Source organism: Callithrix jacchus, chromosome 11 (genome assembly GCF_049354715.1).
Source record: "Callithrix jacchus isolate 240 chromosome 11, calJac240_pri, whole genome shotgun sequence".
Taxonomy (NCBI): Eukaryota; Metazoa; Chordata; class Mammalia; order Primates; family Cebidae; genus Callithrix; species Callithrix jacchus.
In genome coordinates this window covers 29,364,236-29,389,045 of record NC_133512.1, presented here as the reverse complement: position 1 = coordinate 29,389,045, position 24,810 = coordinate 29,364,236, and the positions used below count along the sequence as shown (strand labels likewise).

General features: G+C 40.9%; 1 protein-coding gene across 8 annotated transcripts in view; it reads left to right on the top strand.

Annotated features, from left to right (window-relative positions):
* The window catches only part of CREB5 (cAMP responsive element binding protein 5), a 416,669-nt gene that overhangs the window by 316,045 nt on the left and 75,814 nt on the right, over nucleotides 1-24,810 (top strand). For all 8 annotated transcript variants that reach the window (XM_017975230.4, XM_078342509.1, XM_035253540.3 and 5 more), the window contains one exon: nucleotides 5,239-5,349. In XM_017975230.4, coding sequence (XP_017830719.1) covers nucleotides 5,239-5,349 — 111 coding nt within the window. The remainder of the gene's footprint in view (nucleotides 1-5,238; nucleotides 5,350-24,810) is intronic.

Genomic DNA, 24,810 nt, shown 5'->3' with positions numbered 1-24,810 from the left:
ATAGAGAGACTTAAATCCAGGTAGTCTGACTTTTGAGCCTCTACTCATAACCATTATCTAATGAGAAACAATAAAAATAATAGATAAGGCCAGGTGCAGTGACTCATGCCTGTAATCCCAGCACTTTGGGAGGCTGAGGCAGGTGGATCACCAGGTCAAGAGGTCTAGACCATCCTGGCCAACCTGGTGAAACACATCCATACTAAAAATACAAAAATTAACTGGGTGTGGTGGCATGTGCCTGTAGTCCCAGCTACTCGGAAGGCTAAGGCAGGAGAGTTGCTTGAACCCAGGAGGTGGAGGTTGCAGTGAGCCGAGATCGCGCTACTGCACTCCAGCCTGGGTGACAGATCAAGACTCTGTCTCACAAAAAAAGATAAACTTAGAATGGAGATACCCAGTATTCCAGAAGAAACCTTTCTCTCATTCCATGGACCTCTTCCCTGTACCTCTTCTCCATCCTCCCTGGCACTGTGCTTTGGTGAAGATGGCTGGTGTAGTCACAGGGCCATAGGAGTTCTCAGAAGCCCTAGAGGCGCTATAACAACTCAATTAAAATCCTCGCCACAACAATATTAACAACATCTTGCAAAGCCTTTTCGTATTTTAAGGAATTGTTTCTATTGTTATTTCATTTTATTCTCATAGCAGTCCTGTGGGAATGCAGTAGCAGTCATTACTGATGTACTCATTTTATAGATGAAGAGCTGGAGATTGAAGGGAGTAGTCCAGTGTCACACAGCTTGTGAGTGAAGAGTTGTGGCTGGAATCCACATCTCAGCTGACACTGAGTTGCTCAGATCATCCCAACTGAGCAGTTTGCTCATTTATCTAAGTGTAGGCAGGGGAACAGTGAAGGGCCCTCAGACTCAGTTTAGAGAAATGGACCTGCCCACTCTAAATACTGACTACTCCAGGTTAGAAACAGTCTTTGCAACATTGGGCCAGAGGACAGATCGCGATGGTTGACTTTACCTATTTTGCTTTCCCTAGACCCCTTTAGATGAAGGAAAAGAGCATCATCAATGCAATTCTCCCTTGTTTTGAGACAGATTCTCACTCTGTTGCGAGGCTGGAGTGCCGTGGTGTGATTTCACTCACTGCAACCTCCACCTCCTGGGTTCAAGTGATTGAACTCTGCCTCAGCCTCCCAAGTAGCTGGGACTGCAGGTGCACACCACTGTGCCCAACCAATTTTTGTAGTTTTAGTAGTGACAGGGTTTCACCATGTTGGCAAGGATGGTCTTGATTTCCTGACCTTGTGATCCACCTGCCTCAGCCTCCCAAAGTGCTGAGATTACAGGTAGGAGCCACCGTACCCAGACAATTATCCCATGTTTTATTCAATCCAACCAATTGCATGAAGACTTTCACAACAAGCTGTCTTCTTTTAGGCTTCAAGTTGCTCCTGTCCAAAATTATATTTTTTTCAGAACTTCTATGCATTGTCCAGAAAAATACCACAGCAGAGACTTTTTTTTTTTTTTAATTTGGCTAAACCATGAACGATTCCCAGAGACAAAGATGAGACACTTGGACTCAAAGGGCCAAGAGAAACCAGTTTCTACCACATCATCTATTCCTACTGCTTGGCCTCTTGTTAAGAGTAGCAGCAAAGGTTCCGCTGCCTGGTCAAGAGCCCCCAAAGCTGTGACATTGATGTGTACAGCTGCTGTGGCAAGAGGGGTCAGTCTGGAGCAGTCATGCTCACCTGGGGGTGATTTTGTCCCCCAGGGGATTTGTGGCAATATCTGGAGACTCCATTGATTGTTAAAACCAGCATCGGTGGGCAGGTACAGGCACCTAGTGGGTAGAGGCCAGGGATGCTGCTACACATCCTACAATGCACAAGACAGCCCCCACAACAAAGGATTATTTAGCCCAGCATTCAGTAGGCCCAAGGTTGAGAAGCCCTGGGCTTGAGTGACATGAATGTAACTAATAAAAATTAATTTCAGATATCGAAAAAACATATCCTAAAAGTTCCAGGCCCTAGAAACCTAGGCCTTTTCTTCCTTATTATCATGTCACCAGCTCCTGTACTATGTCACTTGGGAGCCTCTTCCCCTAGAGTTTCTGTCCTGGAAGACCATGATTCCCTGGGTATAAAAGATAACTTCATGTCTTTAAGTGAGGACGAGATTCTTCACTGATTTGTAATGAATGCCGGACCACACAATTTTATGAAGTCTAGGTGTGAAACAAAATTATGTATTATTTCATTCCTTTACTCATTCATTCATTTCACAAACTTGTTGAGCCAAGCACTGTGCTAGGTGCTGGGGACAGGATGAGGAACAACGCAGGCATTACCTTTAAGGAGTTCGCCGGGTTGTGATTTCTTATCTTGAAATTCAAATGCTTTAATAATTTGGAAACGTGAACACACATTTATAATTACAAAACCTCACTGAACCACAGACATGCTAGCTCCTGTTTTCCAATGTGTGCAAAGGGTGAAATCCTTTACGTGGGTATTTTACCTGCAGTGCTAAATGTTGCCCAGTATTCAGCAAAGCCACTGCCATCTTCTGGCCTTTTTATTCTAAACAACTCATTAAAGTCAAGCTAGTGGTACAGACAGAGCCTTATTAGTCCAAAGCACCAAATAGTTGTTTTGAAGAGGCTCTTGCCGACACTCTAGGGAGTGCCAGGGAGGATGAAGAAGAGGTACAGGGAAGAAGTCCATGGAAGGAGAGAAAGGTTTCTTCTGGAATACTGGGTATCTCTCTCCTAAGTTTATGTTGTTTTTTTGTTTGTTTTTTTGTTTGTTTGTTTGTTTGAGACAGAATCTTGCTCTGTCACCCAGGCTGGAGTGCAGTGGCACAGTCTCGGCTCACTATCTGTGAGACAACAGTCACTAAGTTAGAAATGCAATTTTTAAAATAGATAAATCAGCCTGTTTAAAACTGGCATTTTGTGAATCGCAGGGTAAGTAGAGAATATAACTTCTCCCAAAAGTGGGAAGCATTGTTGACTTCAATTCCAGAAGCTGTGAGCAGGCTACTCTTACCACTTTATACTGTTAGTAGCTTGGAAAGCTCTGGACAATCATCTGTACTTTTGAAAGATCCTTCTGTGCCAAACTGGAGGCAAAAGTTATTTGGGAATTTTATATCCCTCTCTGAGAGGATCACCAGTCGGAATAAGGGTAGAGGATCACCAGTAGGAATACTATTCCATTTCTCCTATCCACCAGCCTCTGGAAGCAGAGATAAAATTAACATGCATTTTTTTAGAGCAATGAAACTCTTGAATTCTTCATGATTTACAGTTAGAATACATGAATGTACTTAATGGCCCTCAACTTAACATACTTAATGATACTTTTAAAAGGTTAAAATGGTAATTTTATGTTATTTGTGTTTTACCAAAATGAAAATAATTTTAAGAAATTAGAGTAGCTGTTCAGAGATTTAGGGGGGTGCATGAGAGTGAGCATTTTATTTTACCCAATTGGCAAGGCCTCAAAAAGTTATACTAAAGTGCTTGGAAATGTACAGAAAATTTACTTTTGTTAGCGCCTCTTTCACCCATCTGCACACTGCCAGATGACTGAACAGCTCATTCAGGCTCAGGTAAGGCTGATAGCTCTTAACTGTCACCGGGAGTAGCCACCAGTCAGTTGAGAGAAAGCTTTTAGCTAGCGCCTCTACTAACCCACAGATTTATGTCATAATTATACCCCTGCCTCCGGGGCAGACACAACAGAAATTGCAGTCATGGAATCGCAACAAGGGAAGAGACCTTTAAGGGTCATTTAGTTCAACGATCCCTTTCACCTTGTTCATGAGATTTCTCTCCTCTACTCTTTGAACACCTCCAGTAGTAAGCAACTCCATATTTTCCAAGACTACCTAGGCTAATTTTGAGCAGAAACCTGGTTTCTTAAAATTTCCAATTACTGTTTTCATTTCCATCCGTCGGCAAATGGAAACACGTTTGCATTGAAGAATCTATTCTTGTTCCCCTGAGGAAAGTCTAATTCTTTTCTGTGTGATTTTAGTATTAAGTGTACTTGATTTATTCTTATTCTTTTAAAAGTGTTAATTTTCCACCGAATGGAAAATATTATTAATCAAACACACCCTTCCTGGATGGAAGTAGACATTTTGCTGTATTTACATCTTAATAGGAACACCCTGGAGATTAAAAGCCAGGACTCAATTCAGGTATTTGAACGATGTTCATTTTAGACACAATGGCAGGCCAGCAGGAAGACAATGTGAGAGCGGCCATTCATGTGAAATACAAAACCCTCGGCTGCCTTCTTCACCTCCCCAAAGACTTAGCCCTGCTGTGAAGCCAGGCCTGAAACTGCAGCTGCACAGAGCAACAGGGTAACAGGGAAGAGGAGATGCTCTGGGCAGCAGCTCAAGCCCCTGGCTGGATCACTGTGATTTGGTTTGTGAACTAGAGTGACAGGAAGGCCCGCCACCTCTGAGAGTGTTGTAATCCCAGCACTTTGGGAGGCCAAGGTGGGTGGATCAGGAGGTCAAGAGATCGAGACCATCCTGGTCAACACGGTGAAACCCCGTCTCTACTAAAAATACAAAAAATTAGCTGGGCATGGTAGCGTGTGCCTGTAATCCCAGCTACTCAGGAGGCTGAGGCGGAGGTTGTGGTGAGCTGAGATCGCGCCATTGCACTCCAGCCTGGGTAACAAGAGCGAAACTCCAGTCTGAAAAAAAAAAAAAAAAACCCAAAACAAAACAAAACTAATTCTTTTGATTGCCCAAAAGATATATGTTTACTATATAAAATTTAGAAGAAAAGTCATAGATATCCCAAGTAAACCGTTTGGTTTATTATGTATCCTTTCATAATAAGTAAGCTTATTACTTACTATAAAAAATAAATAGATGATTTAGTTTTCAAACAGTTTTTCTATGTATCTGTCATTCTTTACAGACATAAAAAATAAGCACGATTGGTGGTAGTTGGAGTGTTTACAAAAGTGGAAGTATTTGGTAATTGTATTTGACGGTGATCTGCCATGACGATGTAGTTCTCTTTGGCCTGGGGCATGCTGTATAGAAGCACAGCTCTGGATGATGCTTTGATGTGCTTGGGTTCAAGGCTCAAGTGTACATTGCTTACCACACACCAAACCATAGGCCTTCTCAGGATTTCTCCAAAGACATGCTAAGTGATCCATTGGACAGAAAAGTGCAGCTTAGTCTAACGACCTAGACTGCCTTTTGCAGACTTCTAAGTCTTTTCTTTCCTTTCTCTTAGATGGAGAGACAAATGTCAGTGAACTCCAGCATCATGGGGATGCAAGGTCCAAATCTCAGCAACCCCTGTGCTTCTCCCCAAGTCCAGCCAATGCATTCAGAAGCCAAAATGGTAAATAACGGTTATAACCACCCTTTCATTATTCTGTGACTTTTTCTTTTGACTTTGCTTCCAAAATCTTAGTTAAGGTAGGTAGAGAGCTCCATCTTTGTTTTGGTGAATGAAAGGCTGTACAGAGACTGCCTGTCTTTTTGAGAATGCTTGTTGCAGAGCCTTGGTGTGGATAATCATGTAACAAGCACTGGATTGGCATGTGGTGTTAATGAAAGGGACATTTAGGAGTTTTGGTAGATCCGTACAACTTGTGGTAGGATATGCCCAAGTATGTATATATTTGCTCAACATGTGAAATAATAAAAATAATACAAACCTACTCATTCTTCAAGGTAGTTATAGTTTCAATGCCACTGTACCTGTCCCCATATTCATTATGACAGAAGTTTGATGCTTAAGCACACACTGATATAAAAATGCTTTGTGTTTTCTGTGGCATTGTCAGATGTGACATCTATTTGAAAGGATGAGAGCCATATTTTCTTGTAACCCTTACTGAAATGTATGATTTCAGGTGAAAATCTTCAGTGATTTTTAACATATTGCGTATGTTTGTAGTAAGGCCAGTCTTTCCAATCACAGAAAGAGTTATATATCTATATTCAACCAAATATTAGCAAAAGCAATGCAATACATGTCTGTCTTTGCTATATAAAGTAAGCTTGGTGATTATATTTAATGGAGTCACTTGAAATAGGTCATTTAGTTCACATATGGTTTAATTCTCATACCATAATTAATAAGATACCAAATGACTGCAAAAGACACTGCAGCAAACTTTGTAGCATTGGACACGGGATAAGGATAGCTTTTGCTAGAAGCTGGAGATTAATCTGGTGTCCTGACTGGTAGATTGGAGACTGTTATCTGATGGTTGGTGTGAGGATGTTGTTGACAGTTCTGAAAGTTAGCCATTAATTCCTGTGCAGGGTGGAGTCAGACCCAGTAACTTCCTTTTCAGTGTCAGCAAGAGTTTTCTCATGCCTGCTTTGGTCACTTTCTCTTGGAAACTTCACGCATTTGACTTGCAGCTTCTTGACCCAAGGAATCAACCAAGCTCCCAGTGTTGGCTACCTTGGGCAAATAAAATCTGTGGTCAAGAGAGTTCTCTTTGCTGTGCCACAGTCCCTGTGATGTGCCAAATGGCACCAGCATCTGCAGCAAAGCTCGTTAAATCTTTTTGGAATCAGCAAATATTTTTTCAACTTGAGCCCTGCTGAGCCAAACCAAATACTTGCTGGCAAAATAAAGTTCAAACTGGCATCTGTTTTGGAGACCAAAGTAATGCCATGTATCCTTTAAAAAAAAAGAAAAAGAAAAAGAAAAAAATGAACTGCGAAGGTACTTAAGAAAAAAAAATATAAGTTCTTCATCTGTATGAATAAGGGCTTAGGGCCTGTGTCTGAGAGGTCGCTCCCTCAGGTGGTTTACCTCGGAATCTTCTTACCTGCTTCAGGGTCTGTATGTACCCTTTTGAGGGACCTTCCAGATAAATGTTAGGTAGATTCTAAAACACAATTCCAAACTTAATTTCTCTCTCAGTTGATTTTCACTGGATTTTGTGCCACCACTTGACTTAAAAGTGTCTTTCGTCTCTTCTTGCTGTCAAAGAAGGAAAATGCTTCCAAAGGTAGTTTAGGTTTATACTTATTTGTATGAAATAAATTGTATGATTTGCCAAATGAATAATGAATAATGTCAGCTGGAAACAAAGGGAACCGGTCTGAACTTATAAAAACAGTTTTACCCTACAAATGTTTGTTGGGTTAAATTTACTGAGTAAGCACACCACGAGGCTGATTCATGTTCTAAGAAGATGACTGTTTCCAGGTCCATAGCATCTGAGCTAATGAACTCTATCATAGGGTTAGGGATTAGGGCTTAGGGAGTATAGCTGTTCTCTGCCGCAAACTCCCACTTCTACCCCTGTTATTGCCAATACATTAATTAATCCAAGGAGAAAAATGGTAGCATGGGCTGCTGATGTTTGAAAGAATAGCACTGGAAAAGTGTTAAGTGGATCTGAGTATGTCACTCAGCATCTCTGTTCTCATTATACTTGCATTTTTACTGGAGATATTGGTTATTGCCATTACTAGCCATATAGTATTTTCTATCAGCTTAGGGCTGCTCAGATGAAAAGCTTTTATGAAATACAAAGTAGTGAAGGGGGGAAAAAAAACTTGCACGATTTTAATGTCAGCCAGAGCCTCCCCAGGTTTCTCTGAACTATGGGCTTTGTTGTTCTATGCCTAATTTTCTTCCTGTGTAAGACTGGAATGGATTCCAGATTTCAGCTAAGACTCTTGTTTCACTGTTTTCAAGGACTTTTCCAAAGGTCACACATGGACTATTGTGATGAATGCACTCTGCAGGGTGTGTTCTCAGAGCCACACAAGTAACCAGAGAGCTGCAAGGGAGGTGTTGCCCACACCAAAACACTGCAGACGTATTCTCCTGGGGACACTGGTGTCAGAGTGTCCATTTCAAGCTCCCTATTGGTCCCAGACAAAAGCCATTATCTCGAATCTCAGTGAAACTTAGAGGTCTTGGAAGTGGACAAAAGTTTAAGACAGGATTGCTTTAAATGCACAACTTCGTTGGAATTTTTCTGACTAGTGATTGCCCATTAGAATGCATCTGTTTTCTTGACTCCAAATTAGTAATTTCTACTGTGAGAGGGAGCAAACAGAGTGCCCTTGACAAGCTTTCCAGTGCATTAATCTAGGATCCTAGATGAAGAAGCACATGTGCAAATCTTTTGATTTAATGTATGTTAGTATCAGTGAACTGTAGCCACATCTGTCCAAGCTGTTTTTATCATAATTCTGGCTAATTATAATTTCATTTTATGGATTCATTTTCTGAAGAATTAAGTCAACAGACATGGCTTCACAATGCACATATTGGATTTCGTTTGGGGGTCAGTGCAGACTCAGAGCTCTGAGAGCCTTCTGTCTTTCTAACCTCCTAAAAATATAGGCTCTTCCTTCCAGATTCCTGGGAACAATGTGTATTTTAGACGAAAGCGGGGTCTACTAGAAAGAAATTCAGTGGATAGATACCTGGTGGACATTTTTAACATTCAAAGGGGAAAAGGAGGAAAGGAGGGGGTAGGGAAAATGCAAACGATGCTGGGACACATCTCCAGTCTCTGCAGCATGCAGATGATTCTGTAGTGATGTGGTTATGACGTTCTCAGAGTGATGTAGATTTGTGTTCATTTCTATTTATGGGAATTAGACCAATTCTATCTAGCTTTGAAAGAGGTTTTGTTTTTATTTTAAAGAAACCAGTAATGATTTGGAAGCTAAAAAAGGAGTGGGGGTTGGGGGAGTGGAGACTTATCCATACACCTGTCTTGTGTCTCGTTATGAGGTGGCTACTACCATATAGGTCTGATAAAAATGAAGGAGGGCTCTGCCACTCTGCCCAGATTTCACCTTAACTTTAGACAGAGTTAGTGAAAGCTAGGGAGTGTTGATACTAGGAATGACAGTAGGAAAAAGATAGGTACAGCTGTGACCTGATTTTGTCCTAGGTACAGCCCCACGACAGAGATATTGCACGTTTGTTTGTTTGATACAGGCTCTCTCTCTGTCACCCTGGCTGGACTGCAGTGGCGTGATTATGGCTCACTGCAATCTCAAATTCCTAGGCTCAAGCAATCCTTCCACCTCAGCCTCCTGAGTAGCTAGGACTACAAGTATGCGCCTAGCTAGTTTGTTATTTTTTGTTGAGATAGGCTCTCGCTATGTGAGCAGACTGGTCTCAAATTCCTGGCCTTAGGAGATCCTCCTGCCCCAGTCTCCCAAAGTGTTCGGATTATAGGTGTGAGCCGTCATGCCTCGCCTATTGTCACCATTTTATAGCTGAGGCAACTGAGGCTACGAAAGGTTAATAAAACTGGCCAGGTGACACATCACTTAGCAAAGGCTAAAGTTTCAGACTGCAATAACAAAACTTTTTGATCACAACATTGATCCTTTGGATAAAAATATCATATGGCTACCAGATGTCAGTAACCAGCAGATTAAATCAGATTCTCTTGGGTTAATTTATATTTATATAAAAAAGGGAGACAAGGATGGCAAGGATAGTTCAGATCTCCAGATAACCTGGAAAGATGTAGAGTGTTAATAGCCTTCCTCCTTGGTTTAAACAGGGCTCTGTAGCCTCACTTACTGGTGGTACAGCTTCACTGATCTTTATCCAAACACATTCTTGTCTTGACTCTTCTTATGTTACATGTATGTCTCTCTCACTTGATTGGCTGAACTGCCCCATGAAGATAATCTTTGCATGGTGCTAGCTTCTTGTACTGAGAAACGCCCTATGAATGAGAAATGAATTTAATTGAGGTGAGTTGAGTTGAGCTGAAGTAAAATAATGGGAAGGAACCAGCCCTAGCAATGGTGATGAAGGTGGGATGAAGTGGGATAAATCCAGATGAATTCTAAGCTAAGTAATCAGTGTATCAAGAGTAGCTGACCTCATTTGATTTTTTTGAAAAAATACATAAATCTGTCATATTTGTTTCCTGGAGAGAAAAGAAGTATGTCTGTTCCTTTGAAAACAGAGGTTGGAATGTCATTGCCCTCCTTGGAGTAGAGAGCAATCAATACTAAATGCCATTTCTTCCATTGTGCTGGCCTGGTCACGCGGTATTTTGATCAGTTATTGTCAATACCTCATCTATAGTTAGGTTTGCAGGTTACTGAGTGTAGTACATAAGGATATGTATTAATGAATCAATGAAAGAAGCTAAAAGGATGAGAAAGATGAGGCTTCTTAGAAATGGAGAGTACTTAGAACCTTCTCCAATTTCCTCTTTTCACAAGTGAGGACCCTGGAGCCCACTGAAGATTTAGGGAAATCAAGCCATCTTTTAAACACAAAGCTGAGCCCTGAACTTGGGCCTTTACTACCTAGAATTGTGCTTTTTCTGTCAGCTGCACAGATACGTTACTAACGGCGCTTCTGTCGGCCCGTGGTTTCCTCTGCACTGCCTGGCAGAGAATAACTAGGGAGGTATGGTGAGCAATCCGTTGTTGCATATCCACTTTGTTTTGAATGTCAACCTGGGTGTGTTTGTGTTTGCCTTTCCCCTCCCTAATTATCGAGCTGGATAACTGTTTGCCTACAGTGCCCCTTGGCCACCCACTGTCCAACAGATAAATCACAGAGGAGCCTGGCTCCATATGGAGTTGCCTGGAAAGTTTATACACATGAAAAGACAGTCTCCAGGTAACATCTCTCTGGCACTCCTGAAAAATGCAGTTCTTCGATTTGCTATTTGCTTTAATCATCTCCAGCTTTACTTCCAAAAAGTCCAGAAATAAAAAGCAATGAATGAATAGGCTGTCTGCTTCTCAGACGCTTTGTGACCAGGAAGGAAGTGCTATTGACTTTAAAGAAGCTCTCATTAACTTTTGAATCATACCAGCAGCAATGTGCTCCTGTAGCCTGTGATCAAAACATGAGGATGGACTGAAGTGAGGTGAGCATATTCTTCAGAATCCTCCTCCCTTACTGCTATGAAAACCACTGTCCACCATGCAGATGAATAGGAGTTACATAAGATTCCATGACAAGGGCAGAAACAATAACAATCTACACTCTCACTCCTATGTATGCTGTGTCTCACTTTACAAGTGGTTTGTCTTCTTAAAACACCCTGGTAGAAAGTAGTTACTGCCAGCCTGACTCAAGCACTTATGGATGTGGTAGGACCTATGTTAAGCATCTTGCAATGTATTTTCAATCCTTAGAACAATTTGATGAGGTAGATACTCTTCTTTTTTATTTATTTATTTTTTGTTTTTCGAGCCATCCTGCTCTATCACCCAGACTAAAGCGCAGTGGAGGAACCATGGCTCACTGCAGCCTCAAACTTGCAGACTCAAATAATCCTCCCACATACTGGGTGGCTCAGCTAGTAGGTAAGACTTCAGGTGCACCACCACGCCAAGATAATTTTTTTTTTTTAGATAAAGTCTCCCCATGTTGCTTAGGCTCATCTTGGAACTCCTGGGTTCAAGAAGTCCTCCCACTTCAACCTCCCAAAGTGCTAGGATTATAGGCATGAGCCACCACACTTGGCCTAGACACTGTCCTTAATCTTATTTTATAGGTGAATAAACTGAAAGGTTGGGTACCTTGAAGAACACACAGCTGGTAAAGTATAGAGCAGGTGATAGAGTAGGATGGTCTGGGATGTGAACCGAAACAATGGGCTCTTGGTTCTAGCCCTTAATTGTAATATTTAGCCAGCAGTAGGGATTGTATTCTATGAGTTTACATTCGTAGAGCAGTTTACATATTGCAAAGTATGTCCATGTGCATTGTATTGTTGGGGCTTCACAGCAACCCTGTAGCATCAACAGGGAAAATTACTATGCTTCTTTAACAGACACAGAGATGTTAAGTGACTTTTCCAGGATCATTCAGTGGCATACCAGGACCTGAACCCAGGTCTTCTACGATATTTGTGCTGTTTCTATTGTATCAAGCTATCCCTGGTGTTCCCACGGTAACTTATTCTGAGTAAAGGTGGGCCTTTATAAAAACAAAGCTCAGTGGTATAAAGTCAAATTAGGCTCAAATTAGTAGCTCAGGCCTAGCCACCTTTTTGCTTCTGCCTATTAAACTCTCTAGACCTCATCAACTAAATACTGGAGAGGAGTCTGCTCTATATTTCTGTCTGGCCGAGACAAGTGCTGAATTTGAGTTTAGCTGCTGTTATTAAAGAGCTAAAAGCAACTGCACTTTGAGATCAACACTTCGAGCGCTAACAAAGCCCCATCTCCTGTCTCCTGGCTGGAAGGATGACCTTTTATATGCCATTGCCACTTCGCCTGTATAAACTGTAGAAAGTTTAATTTAGAAATACGTCATCTTAAAAATAAAATGTAAATGATTAGATTATGAGATCATTGATAAGAGAAGACCTAGCAACCATCTATTTATATTTCTACAGAAAAGAATAAGTTCTTGCAGAGTTTGTATTCCATGAGCTGATCAGAACTCCAAATAAATGAGAATATACATTTGATTATGTGTCTTGAAAATTAATAAGAATTGAGAGATGATTAATTACCTGTAAATCACCAAATTCTAAAACAGGAATGTAGTTCTGGGATTCTTTTGGCAAAATCCTTTCTTTTGAGAAAAAAAAAGGCCCTGAAGTTTAAGTTAATAACTTGTCTAAGGTCACAATGCTAATGAATAGAAGAAGGAGAATTAGAACCCAGGTTCCCAGTTTTCAAGTGGGAACTTCCCTCTGTATATACTAGACAGGGTTTGATGGGGAAAGTTACTCACTGGTTGCTGTGAGAGTGACCTTTCTAAGGGAATAGCTCATGAAGCATTTTCTGCAGTTTGGTTATTGAAGCGAAATAACACAGGGGAGAAGGCGGCCAATCAGCTTTTCCCTTCTATGTCAACTGGGAATTGAAACTGACCATCAAATGGCCCAAAGGAAAGGGTTCAGTTCACTATGATTCTTCCAGAGACTTGGTGGTCTTGACTTGAGACCTCTAAGCTATTCTTATTTGCCAGCCAGGGTATGAATGCATGCTGAGGAGTTCTTCCCTTGGCGCCTCATACAAATTGCCTTGGTTTTGCCTGCCACCAACCCACACCCCTATGTTTTCTCGCTGTTTTCTTTGGGCCTGCTTGGATCTGACTCTCAGAGCTCCAATCATGCTGGGTGTGGAGTGGTGACTGAGCCCACTGCTCACACAGGCACAGAGGGGTTTTGAAACGCCCCTTTCCATTCGATCTTTTCTCTGAGCCCTACCTTCTCCACCCTCACAACCGGCTCTCCATACACACTCAGACATTCTCCGAGGACTCATTGTCTTCCCGGTTTTATTTCTTTCTGTTTCTGCCAGTATCCACCCTGTTTTGGTAACCACGGCAACAGGTGAAATACAATCCCAATATTTGCTAGCTGCCTCTGTCACCCAGCCCAGCACGCGCATTGCTGGGTCTTGTTTTTATGTTTGTTTAATGTTCCTGGGTCTGAAGTCAGACGCATCTGGGCAAAAAGACTGCATATGGTTTGGGTCAGAACACCCCTTCACAGGCAAAGTTTACAGGCGCCTCTTTCTTGTGTCTTTGTGGACGTGTGAGCGCGCGTGTGTCCCTGCCTGCTTTGGAACATTGTGCGAATAAGCTCAGCTGTGTCAGAAAAGCCAGGAAAGAAAGGAAATTTAACAATCTTGTTACAGGGAAGTTCTGCTTTGCAGAGATATATTTTGGTCTTTTTCTTGGAATGTATGTAGCTTACACTTCCAAGATGTTTGCCAGCACAGCTAATAATGAAAGTTTGCTTTGCACTTTGGGATGATGGTTCTGTCTTGCTTTGGGTTTTTTTTATGTGGGAAGCACGGAGTATCTGTCAGGAAATGTGTGCCTTTAGGGGGATGGAAGGTGGGGATTCAGGTAGACAGAGGAGGCAAAGTTTTCCTAAAAGTTTCGGGTTTTTTTTCCTTAAAACCCAAGAATCCAATGTTGAAGTTTAAACTAACAAAGAATATGTTTTCCCTTTTGCTATCATTTTAAAATTGTCTTTTTATCACTTGTTTGAGAAGCTGGATTGTTCTTAATGATTGTTGTATTGCCATAGTATGAATTGGGTGAATTTTTAGGTTTGCAGGATACTTAGGTCCCAGATAATAAAGGCATGCCTCAATTAGTATTTCAAAACTGTATACACAGTCCCCAGAATAGAAGCGTTCGAGGAGGATGACTTTTTAATCCAACTGTGGCCTCGTCGTATTCCAGAGGTTCAAAGTACAACCAGAGAGACAAGTCAGTAACTTTGATTTCAAAATTGAGCAACGATCTGAGGCATAAGGAGCACACCTGGGTGGAATTTCAGAGCTAGTAAAGTGCTTCACATGCACCCTTTTCTGGAACTTCCTTCTCCCTTTTGGCACCTTGCATAGGAACATGCCACACCCATGTTTCCGTGGTATCTGAGCCTCAGTTTGGTCCAGTGTCCCTGCCAGCCCCTTCTCCTCCACTCATCTCTGCACACCATCATCTCACTTCGGGAGCCCCTCTCAGGAGCCCAGCATTTGCTGCCTCTGGCTGCCCTGCCTAGCCTTGCATACAATCCCTGTTTGTTCCTGCAAACTCCACTCCTTTTGTCAAGACTCAGCTCAGATGCACCTTGCGGGTGAAGTCTTCTGTCTTCCCCAGGTGGGCAGGAGCCGGGCCTTCTTCTAGGACGGAACCCACTTGCACTGTGTTTGTCTCTTCCTCAGGGAGCTTTACTGTGTGGTCCTTGTCCATGGACCTGCTCGCCACCAGACTGCAAGCTCCTTGAGAGCAGGGGCCAGTTTGATTTACCTCTATGTCCCCAGTTTGCCATCTCTCCTGCACTTACTAGGTACCCAGTAAACGTTTGCTGATAGAATGAAGTAAGAAAAGCCTGTCAGACAAATTGAGATGGTGCTACTGTAATTTAATATGTCATCCCACACTGTGGGTCACTTTTTTTTAAGCTCTAAGAGGATAAGACAAATCATAATTTAATTCTACCATTTAATCATAATGGTAGAATTCAGGGATCCAGGATAAGTAGATGGGAGAGAGACACTGAACAGGTGTGAATTCTTCACAAAAATCCCCAAATCTCTGCATTGGTAGCTGGGTGCTCTGTCAGCCACAGTCAAGTGCAGCTCTGCAGAGAAGCCCTGCATGAGGCCTCTTGGCCCCTGGTGTGGCACCATCTGAAGGTGTTGTGGCCTTATATCAAATGCTTTAACACTTTAGTACTGAAATCCCCTTGCTGCAGGCCCAAGACTTCAGTACTTAAAACACACACACACACACACACACACACACACACACACACACACACACACACACACACAGGTTGGCCAGGCACAGTGGCTCATGCCTGTAATCCCAGCACTTTGGGAGGCCAAGGTGGGCAGATCACAGGGTCAGGGGGTTAAGACCAGCCTGACCAACATGGTGAAACAGTCTCTACTAAAAATAAAAAAATTATTTATTATAATTTTTTATTATAATTGGGTGTGGTGGCATGCGTCTGTAATCCCAACTACTCAGGAGGCTGAGGCAGGAAATCTCTTGAACCTAGGAGGGGTAGATTGCAATGAGTTGAGATTGTGCCACTGCATTCCAGCCTGGTGACGGAGCGAGACTCCGTCACAAACACACACACACACATACACACAGATTCCAATGTAGCTTTAGTGGATTCCAGTAGATTCCAGTGTAGTTTTGGTTCTAACACATAGGTGTAAACTAAACCTTTTGCTTTTAATACATACAGGAAAAGGGATGTGTTAAAATTTCCTTTGTCTTTTTTCCCTGTTGATATATGTAATAGATCAAAATTGAGTTCAATAGATCAATTATTGTAACAGATCAATAATTGTAATAGATCAATAATTGAGTTCAATATTGTAATAGATCAATAATTGAGTTCATACTAAATACGCAGTTTATACCATACTTTTAAAAATTTTATATTATGAGTATTTTTTTCCTCTCAAGTGTCTTTTGAAAACATTTCAATAATTGTCTGTCTTATGGGCATCACTTAAAAATTGATAGAATAGAATCATAATATATGTAAGTGCACAGAAATAGAATTCCCCTCTATTTCTGGATATTTAAATTTTCTGTACTAGAAATAGTTCTTTGATTATAAAATTAAAAAGACAAAGATCTTATTTCCTTAGGACAGATTTTCAGAATTAGGATTAACAGGTCAAAGGGAATAAACATAACCCTTCCAAATTTCTTAAAATTTATACTAAATTGTATTTATTTATATAATAGGATGTTCATCTTACAGCATTTTCAGAAATATTTAACATTATCATTTTAAGCAAGATCTTTGCCAATTTTTGTTTGCATTTCTTACATTATAGGTAATGTTGAACATTTAAAAAAAAAATTTGGTCGCTTGATTTTATTCTCTGATAAATGTCTGTACTTTAAGGTAAAGGTGGTTTTTCTTCCTTGTGGTCAGTACCAGAATCCAGGGAACTAGTGATAGAGCAGACTGTCCTTCCTCTACTGCATTTAAAAGATTCTTATTAATTAATCAGCTTCACCACCTTACTTTACTAATTATGCTTTCACTCTCCAAGATTAAATGCATAATTTAAAATAATAGTTTTTGGGGTTTTTTTTGTGGATTTTTTGTTTGTTTTGTATTACTTTTTTTTGCATAGAGGCAGTGTTTGGAGGTTTGCTTTTATTCTAATCTTAAGCTTTCTGATTTTTATAGTTATATAACTTATGTGATGCAAAAAAAAATTGGCTTCTCTAGGAGTATGACTGTGGCTCTTCCATATTTTCTGTATTTATCTAACCAAGCCTTTGATTATTTAAATATATGCCTAAGTATCTGAAATAAATCAGAGGTGTGTTTGTGTCATTCACAATGTTCTGAGGTGGGATTACGTGGTTCCTGCTCTTATCCCATTTAGGACAAATCAATCTCTGACCGTTTTTATTTCCTCAGTCACTAGGTAAGTATATGGATTTATGTTGGTTAAACTTTGTCATGATCATTGGATGGATAAGTGTTGCTGACTCCATTCTCAAGCGAGAGTTTAAACAGAAAATATAAGGAGTGTAAGTGTTACTAATGGAGTATTATTTTAAAGTTGAGTGAGTCCTCTCTTAACCAGGCTATAACCTCCTTACTAGTGTCTAGGCTCCCTGACGGTGAGGGATCTGAATACCTGGCATGTAGTTGCTGGAAAATATCTATTTGTCAAATGAATAAATATGAATAATTATATAATAATATCAAACATGCACTGAGTGGTAATCATGGGCCATGTTACTGTGTGCTTGCTCTCTCTCCTCTCTCTCTCTCTCTCTCTCTCTCTCTCTCTCTCTCTCTCTCTCTCTCTATCAATGGGGTCTTACTCTGTTATCCTGGATGGAGTGCAGTGGTACAATCATAGCTCACTGCAGCCTCAAACTCTTGGGCTCAAGTGATTCTCCCACCTCAGTCTCTTAAGTAGCTGGGATTTTAGGCAGATGCCACCATGCCCAGCTATTTTTTTGTTGTTATTGTTTTTTGAGACAAAGTCTCACTCTGTCGCCCAGGCTGGAGTGCAAAGGCACGATCTTGGCTCACTGCAACCTCTGCCTCCCAGGTTCAGGCAATTCTCCTGCCTCAGCCTCCTGAGTAGCTGGGATTACAGTCATGTGCCACCAGGCCCAGCTAATTTTTGTATTTTTAGTAGAGACGAGGTTTCACCATGTTGGTCAGGCTGGTCTCGATCTCTTGACCTCGTGATCCACCCGCCTTGGCCTCCCAAAGTGCTGGAATTATAGGCGTGAGCCACTACGCCCAGCCTATTTTTAAATTTTTTGTAGAGACAGAGTCTTGCTATGTTGGCCAGTCTCGAACTCCTGGCCTCAAGTGATCCTCACATCTGGGCCTCCCAGAGCTCTGGGATTATAGGCATGAGCCCCCACACCTGGCCCTGTGTGCTTGCTGTGTGGTAAGGAATCAGCAAGGAGCTACATGCAAAGCACTTACATGTATTATCTTCTTTAATTCTTCCCACTTTCCTGTGAGGTAGGTGTGCTCATTTTTGTAGATAAATGAACTGATGTACAGGGGATAGTGCCCAGGATCATTTAGATAGCAAATGGCCAACCAAGGATTTGAACCCAGCTCTGGTTTCAAAGCTCATATTCTTAGTAATCCTAGGGGACTAGCTGACGCTTCCAGGCTGTCTTTGCTTTGGTTACCTTAAAGCAACATGGTGACTGGATTTCAAGAGGTGTGGACACCAGGAAGCACTGACAGTTAGCCAGCAAATATTTATTATCTGTGTCAAGTATGTACTCAGGCTCTTTCTCTCTCTTCTTTTTTTAAACAGTAGGCCCCTGATGTTCCTCAGTGGGTTTTTCCTGGCCATGTTATAAATCCCTAGACCCATGCCTGTAGCATGTCATTTCCCTGCACCCAGTGTGACTAGTGGGAAACACACTACATTGTAATCCTGACATCAGATGGAGGGCCAGACTGATTATCCTGTTCCCACCCAGAGCTGTGAGCAAATGCAGTTCAAATCTATACCCCAGCGGAAGCTCCAATCACTAGAGGTCATGGAATTTGGGGATTATTTTTTAATACTTGAAATCTCAAATATTAAATTGGAAAATACCAAGTCTCTGTATCATTAATAGTAATGTTAATAATAACCACTAGCTTGTATTTTAAGAACTAGGGAACATTTTCATACCTTTGACATAGACAATAGGCTACCTTTTTAGGGAAACCACAGCTCTCAATTGGAATTAAGAATAAACTATTTGTTTTTTTTTCTTTTTAAGAAGCAAGATGAAGTATTGATTGAAAACAAAAACAAAGAATCAGACCACCTGGCTTCAGATCTAGCTGCACCTCCTGGTTGCTCCACCCCTCTGTTCCTCATTTCCCCATTGACAAAATAGGGATAAGTTTTAAAGATTAAATGAGGTAACAGAAAAATCATTTAGCACATAGTAATTTCTCTCTCTGTCTCTCTCTCTCTCTCTGTCTCTCTGTCTCTCTGTGTGTGTGTAGTGTGTGTGTGTATGTGTATATACATACACACACACACTACACACACACACACATATATGTATATAAATATTTTTTAAACTCCTGTTTCAAAGGATACTTCTGTTTCTTTCCCTGGTTTAATTCATAGGCTTTAAAACATACTTGCTCAAGGTGCATAGTCTCAGGAAGGAGAAAACTGAGACTAAGAGAGATTAAGTAACTTACTTTTGATCATTCAGCAAAGATATGGTAAAAATCAGTTCTAGCATTCAACTCCTAGCTTTGATTAATGGACTTAGCTACCGTGTCCTTTGTAGAGACTTGGATAGAGAAACTCATGGGAGTTACACAGCTGTTACATTGAATTCACCAATTAATTAATTGAAATATGAAAAAGTAAAGATGACTTTAAAGATTTTTTACAAACAGTTGAAAACTTATTTTAGAAAACAGCTGAGGGCGTATATTTTCAAATTTTAAACACATGTTATTGTTTTATGGTTTGTTAGTTCACAAGCTTATAAGTACAAAACACTTTATAACATTAAACCTTTTAATGTTAAAATATTAGGGCTAAAATTGCCCAGAGGACTAAAGGCTCACCAAGAAATATATATTAAGTTCCATTGCCTAAAATAGATTTTTACTATGTCTGTGCAAATTACTTTGAATTATCCAAATATTTGGAATACGTCTAGCCCTGAGACTTAATTATCTAGGTACCCTAAAAGAACAAGAATCGTGCCATGCCAACTTTTGGCATTTTTTTTTTCCCTAAACCCCCAGGATCATTTTTGGTTTGCATAAGAGTTTCCCTTATGCTTTGTAAGTGTACATGGAATAAATGCTAGCAGAGGAACAAGAACTCCCCAGGGCCCTGGATGGAGGTGGTTGGGTCTCCGGGACATGGTTCAGCCGGCTCTTTGCCAACATATCCCCTGGAACAACCATACCCATGATAACAGAGTGTAAAAAACCTGATTATTTTCAAATCTGATGAATGAGTCCAGCTGTTCGGTAGACCAGTATGGGGTATGTGAGAACATGGGATCACAGCAAAAAGCATGTTTGTCTCACTCCATCATTGCAGTGAACTTTTATCTCCTGGGAATTTTCTTAAAGGGCAAGTCTGGACAAAGTCATGGCTTAATGACCAGAGAGTTGTTCTTGTATTCCAGTGAAGCAGAAGACAGGGCCTGAGCTTGTGAGGAAAGATCAGCTAAAGAACTGTGTGTGCTCCTCAGACAAAGATAATTTGTCACATCACCACCATTCATCTCTTAGTTCACAGCTCACTGTTCCAAGAGGTCTGTTTTGTAGATTATACATATATCTACGAATGTGTGTGTGTGTGTGTGTGTGTGTGTGTGTGTGTGTAAATCTCTAGCTGTCCACTGAGCACCGTTCATTCATTCATCCTTTTCCTCTAAAAATGTTTATTGAGCATTTCTAAAATACCAGCATTACACTTCATTCTCAGAGATACAATGGTAAATAAGCTGTAACTCAAGACTCAATAGCTTATAGTCCAATAAAAAAATTGGCTAAATAAATAGAAAACCAAGTATGTGGTAAGTATAATGATAGAGTCAAGTACGAGGTAAGCACCTAATCTACCTTCATACTGATGGCCAGGAGGTGTCTAGAGCGGTTCTTCAGCATGACTTTTCAGATGAGTCAGTGTCCTGTGCTTTCCAGTATAGAAGCCCCTAGCCACGTGTGGCTGGGTAAATTTTAAATACATGAAGATAAAATAAAATTTAAAAATCAGTTATGAGTTCCACTATCTACATTTCAAGTACTCAATAACTACATTAGGTCCGTGGCTACCGTGTGAACCCGAATAGAGAAGGAACATTTCCATCACCACAGAAATGTCCATTCAATAGCGCTGGTCTCAGCAGATCTGAAAGGTGAGAGGGGAGGGGTTTTGGAGGGGGAATACACAGAATGAGCCGACGCCTAGAGATGCTAGGAGAAAACCATTAAAATATTAGCTTAACAAGTTATTTTTTTAAATGTATGTATTTATTCAAGAAGCATTTATTATTTGTACTAACAAGCTGTGGGTTTTGCAAGCTGCTTAAAACAGTTTCAGCCCCTAAAACATATATGTGGGCAAGGTAGGGGTCATAAAATATTACCTAAAATGCATATTCGAGTTTAGAGGACAGACTGGTTAGTTCAAATGTGAAGTGGTGAGTGGGGAAAAGGAGAAACTGGAGGGAGGCTCAGGCCAGGCTTCATTCTCCCTGAAGTTGTTTATGACCTGGGTCTTGAAGAGCAGTAAGGATTCAGACACAGCAGTGAAGTTAAATCCTTTACCTAGGTTAAAAAAGGAAACATTCAAGTTTCACAAAGTTCGTACAGCTTTAGGGTCCAGCAAGCAACTGGGAAGCTGAGGCTTTCCCCACTGGCATATTCATTAATGTCTTTCTACCAGGACTGCCCCTTATACAATAGAGACCTCATTCGGCCGTGCCAACTTACACGGAATAGTCTCCCTTCTAAATGGTGTTCCATGGATTAGTTTAGGGAAGGCTGAGCCAGATCTTGTTTGCATTAGGTGGCTGAAAAAAGGATTGGGGGAGGGTGTTAAGGATTATGCAAATCACTGGCTGATATGTAGGTTGGAAACTGGAGACATGTGTGAAAGCAGTCTTTATGCACCAAGAGGTGAGGGAACTAGGAAACAGTTCTAGGTGAATTACGGGGTGGCTAACTTAGGCAGATCCAATGAAATTGTCAGTAAACAACTATGTAAATATGTGAATTTTGTTCTCCAAATTGTATAATTCAGGACTTATGGAACTCATCCCTGGGCATTTATTTCCCCATTTCTTGGGAGCAGAATCTGTTCAATGACCACTTTCCCTTTCTGCTTGGTATTTTTCCTCTGCTGGGAGTGTCTGCAAAGTGCAAGCAAGGTCTTTCTTATCACAAAAGCCACTTGGTCTTCCATTTCTAGGGTTTTGTTGTTCTCTGTTGTTTGGGAAACACCAGTCCCAGAAATCCTTTTGAAAAAATTATCCCAGTCATCCAGGAAGAGAAAGATTCAAGAGAATGACAGAAAAAGGACCTTCTTAACAAAAAAAAAGTATAGCCTGTGCTGAGAGTAAAGTTGAGATCAGGTCTTTAGAAACTCTGTAACATCATGATGAGTTTATCATGTGAAATAAAGCAAAAAACAGTTTTCCAGATCACTCTTTAAAATCTCCTGTGAAATGGGGTAACTGAGGCTTGCAAACTCATTCTTTTCCAGTAGAAAATCCATTTATTGAAACTCATTTGATTTGAAACTCATTTTATTTGAAAAATAAAAAGGTGATTGGAAAGATGGCATAAACTGTTAGAAAAAGGAAAAAAATTTTCCATTGTTACTTGGTATGTGATTTAAAAAATTAGTTAAATGTAGTTGGATATTTTTTCAGGCAAAAAAATTTTAAAAGGACACGTTCTATCTGGTTATTATGTTTTTAGCTTCTCAGGACCAAGAATACATTACGAACACATTATCTGGCCATGCAGGATTTTTTTTTTTTTTTTTTTTTACAAACTTGTTAACTGATTTCTACTTGACTAAAGGTTGTTGAGTTACCAGAAATATTGTGGAATTGAGCACAGTTCAGAAGGTTTACAGTGCTTCCCCTGGAACTCCAAGGTGGATCTTCCACAAACACTTCCATCAAAGACCGGCCTCCATGCGCACTCATGGGTGGTGTTCCCAAAGTGTGTTTGAAAGTCAGTCATTCAGAACTCAAAACACAGTTTCCTCACAAGAAATGCCAGAGATGGTTACTTTCCCAGGGCTGCCCACAAAAGCCTTTTATTCCATAATGTATCTGAAAGAGCCTCCCTCCATCTGTTGAGGGAAGAATGGAGTAGTCCGGGACAGAAATTCACCCCGGCCACCCCACCCCGCCATTCCTGAGGACGACACTTTTTATTTGCTGCCACCTGGACTTCAGGGAGAAGGAAAAGAAACACAGTCTTCTCTGAGTGGCTTCTGTTTCTGAAACCATCTCTGGAAGAGTCTTTTGTAGAATGAACGTTCGTCACCCGAGACGTGTTTCTTTCCTTTAAGACGGCTCAATATCAACAATTAAGTACCTTTTGAACTTTCTCTTCTTTTATTATCATAAGCTTCATCATGGCTGTTCTGCACCATTACTGGATTTCGAAACCAGAGGAATGATGATCAGATGACAATCAAAATTAACATTCGTGGGATTCGTTGTTTAGCAGGGGCATGTATCTCCCACCAGCCAAGATATTCACATTTCATAGCCCTTAAAAATAACCATGGTGTTCTCACACTCAATTAATATATTGTGACTATTTGATGTCTGAGCAGCTGACTCTTTTTAACATTGAAACCAGAGATGGGAGTGATGGAAATGACCTACAGAAAGATTAAATCTACTGACTGCAAGGGCTGAACTTATTGAAGCAATTCTATGTGCTTACTTCATGTTATAAAACAAGCAAACCTCATTTCCTCTTCATCGTTACTAACACCAACATTTTGTGACATTTTGGTCCACCTAGAAACTATATCCATGATTCCTTAAAATATAAGTTACTATCTCACCAATCCTCATTCATCTATCATGATATACTTGGGAAATTTTCAAGTAGTTTCATACCCTGTTGCTTTTTCTTATTTTGCTTTTACTAAGTGAGTGGTGAGCCTTGGATGACGGTGCAGTCCCTAAGCTGCTATGGCTCATTGTCCATGGTGATTCGAGGCTATTTTTTTTTAATTTTTTTTATTTTTGCAAAAAACAGCAGGATGGAAACCCAGGGAAGTGGACATTTGAAAACTTAGAAAACGATTTGTTTCTATCTGAGTGCAGTGGCTCACGCCTGTAATCCCTGAACTTTGGGAGGCTAAGATGGAAGGATTGCTTGAGGCCAGGAGCTTGAGCTCAGCCTGGGCAACCTGGTAAAACCTCATCTCTACAAAAAATACACAAATTAGCTGGGCACAGTGGTGTGCATCTGTAGTCCCAGCTATGTGGGAGGCTGAGGTGGGAGGATCACCTGAGCCCAGGAAGTCAAGGCTTCAGTGAGCTGTGATCATACCACTACACTCTAGCCTCAGCATCAGAGTGAGACCCTGTTTCAAAAAATAGAAAGAAAAAAAACTTAGGAAACTATTTCTGTATTGGTTTGTTAGAGCTATCCTGACAAAGTACCACAGACTGGGTAGCTGAAACCACAGAAATTCATTTCTCCAGTTTCACAGTTCTGGGGGTTGGAAGTCTAAGATCAAGGTGTCAGTGGGGCTGATTCATTCAGAGGGCTATGGGGGGAAGAATCTGTTTCAGGCCTCTCTCCTTGGCTTGTAGATGGCCAAATTCTCCGTGTACTTACCAGGTCTTTCTTCTCTGCTGTGTCTGTGTCCTAATCTCCTTTCCTTAAGAGGACACCAGTTGTTGTATTAGAATAGGGCCCATCCATATGATCCCGTTTTACCTTTATTACCTTGTTAAAGGCCCTGTCTCCGAATATAGTCACATACTGAGGTTCTGTGGTTAGAATTTCAACATATGAATTTGGGGTGGGGCATGGGAGGAACATAATTCAGCCCATAGCTAAACTGAAGATTGCTTAAATATTAAAATCTTAAACAAAACCCTAACCAGGATGCAATGATTTGCCTTTGCAAAATCAAATCTCAAATCCCAGTGGGAGTTCTGTGAGAACCTATAAAGCCTAACTGTGCTGGGCTGGTCCTTCTCAGGAAGAACTCTCCCTTGAGAATATTGTAGCTTGCAGATGGGTTCATTTCTGAAGCTGAAAACAGTCAAGAGAGGTAGCCAGGTACCAATATAAGAAAGCGCCTGCTTTAGGCTGTCTGCGTGCTAACGGTACACTGGTGCATTTGTAAG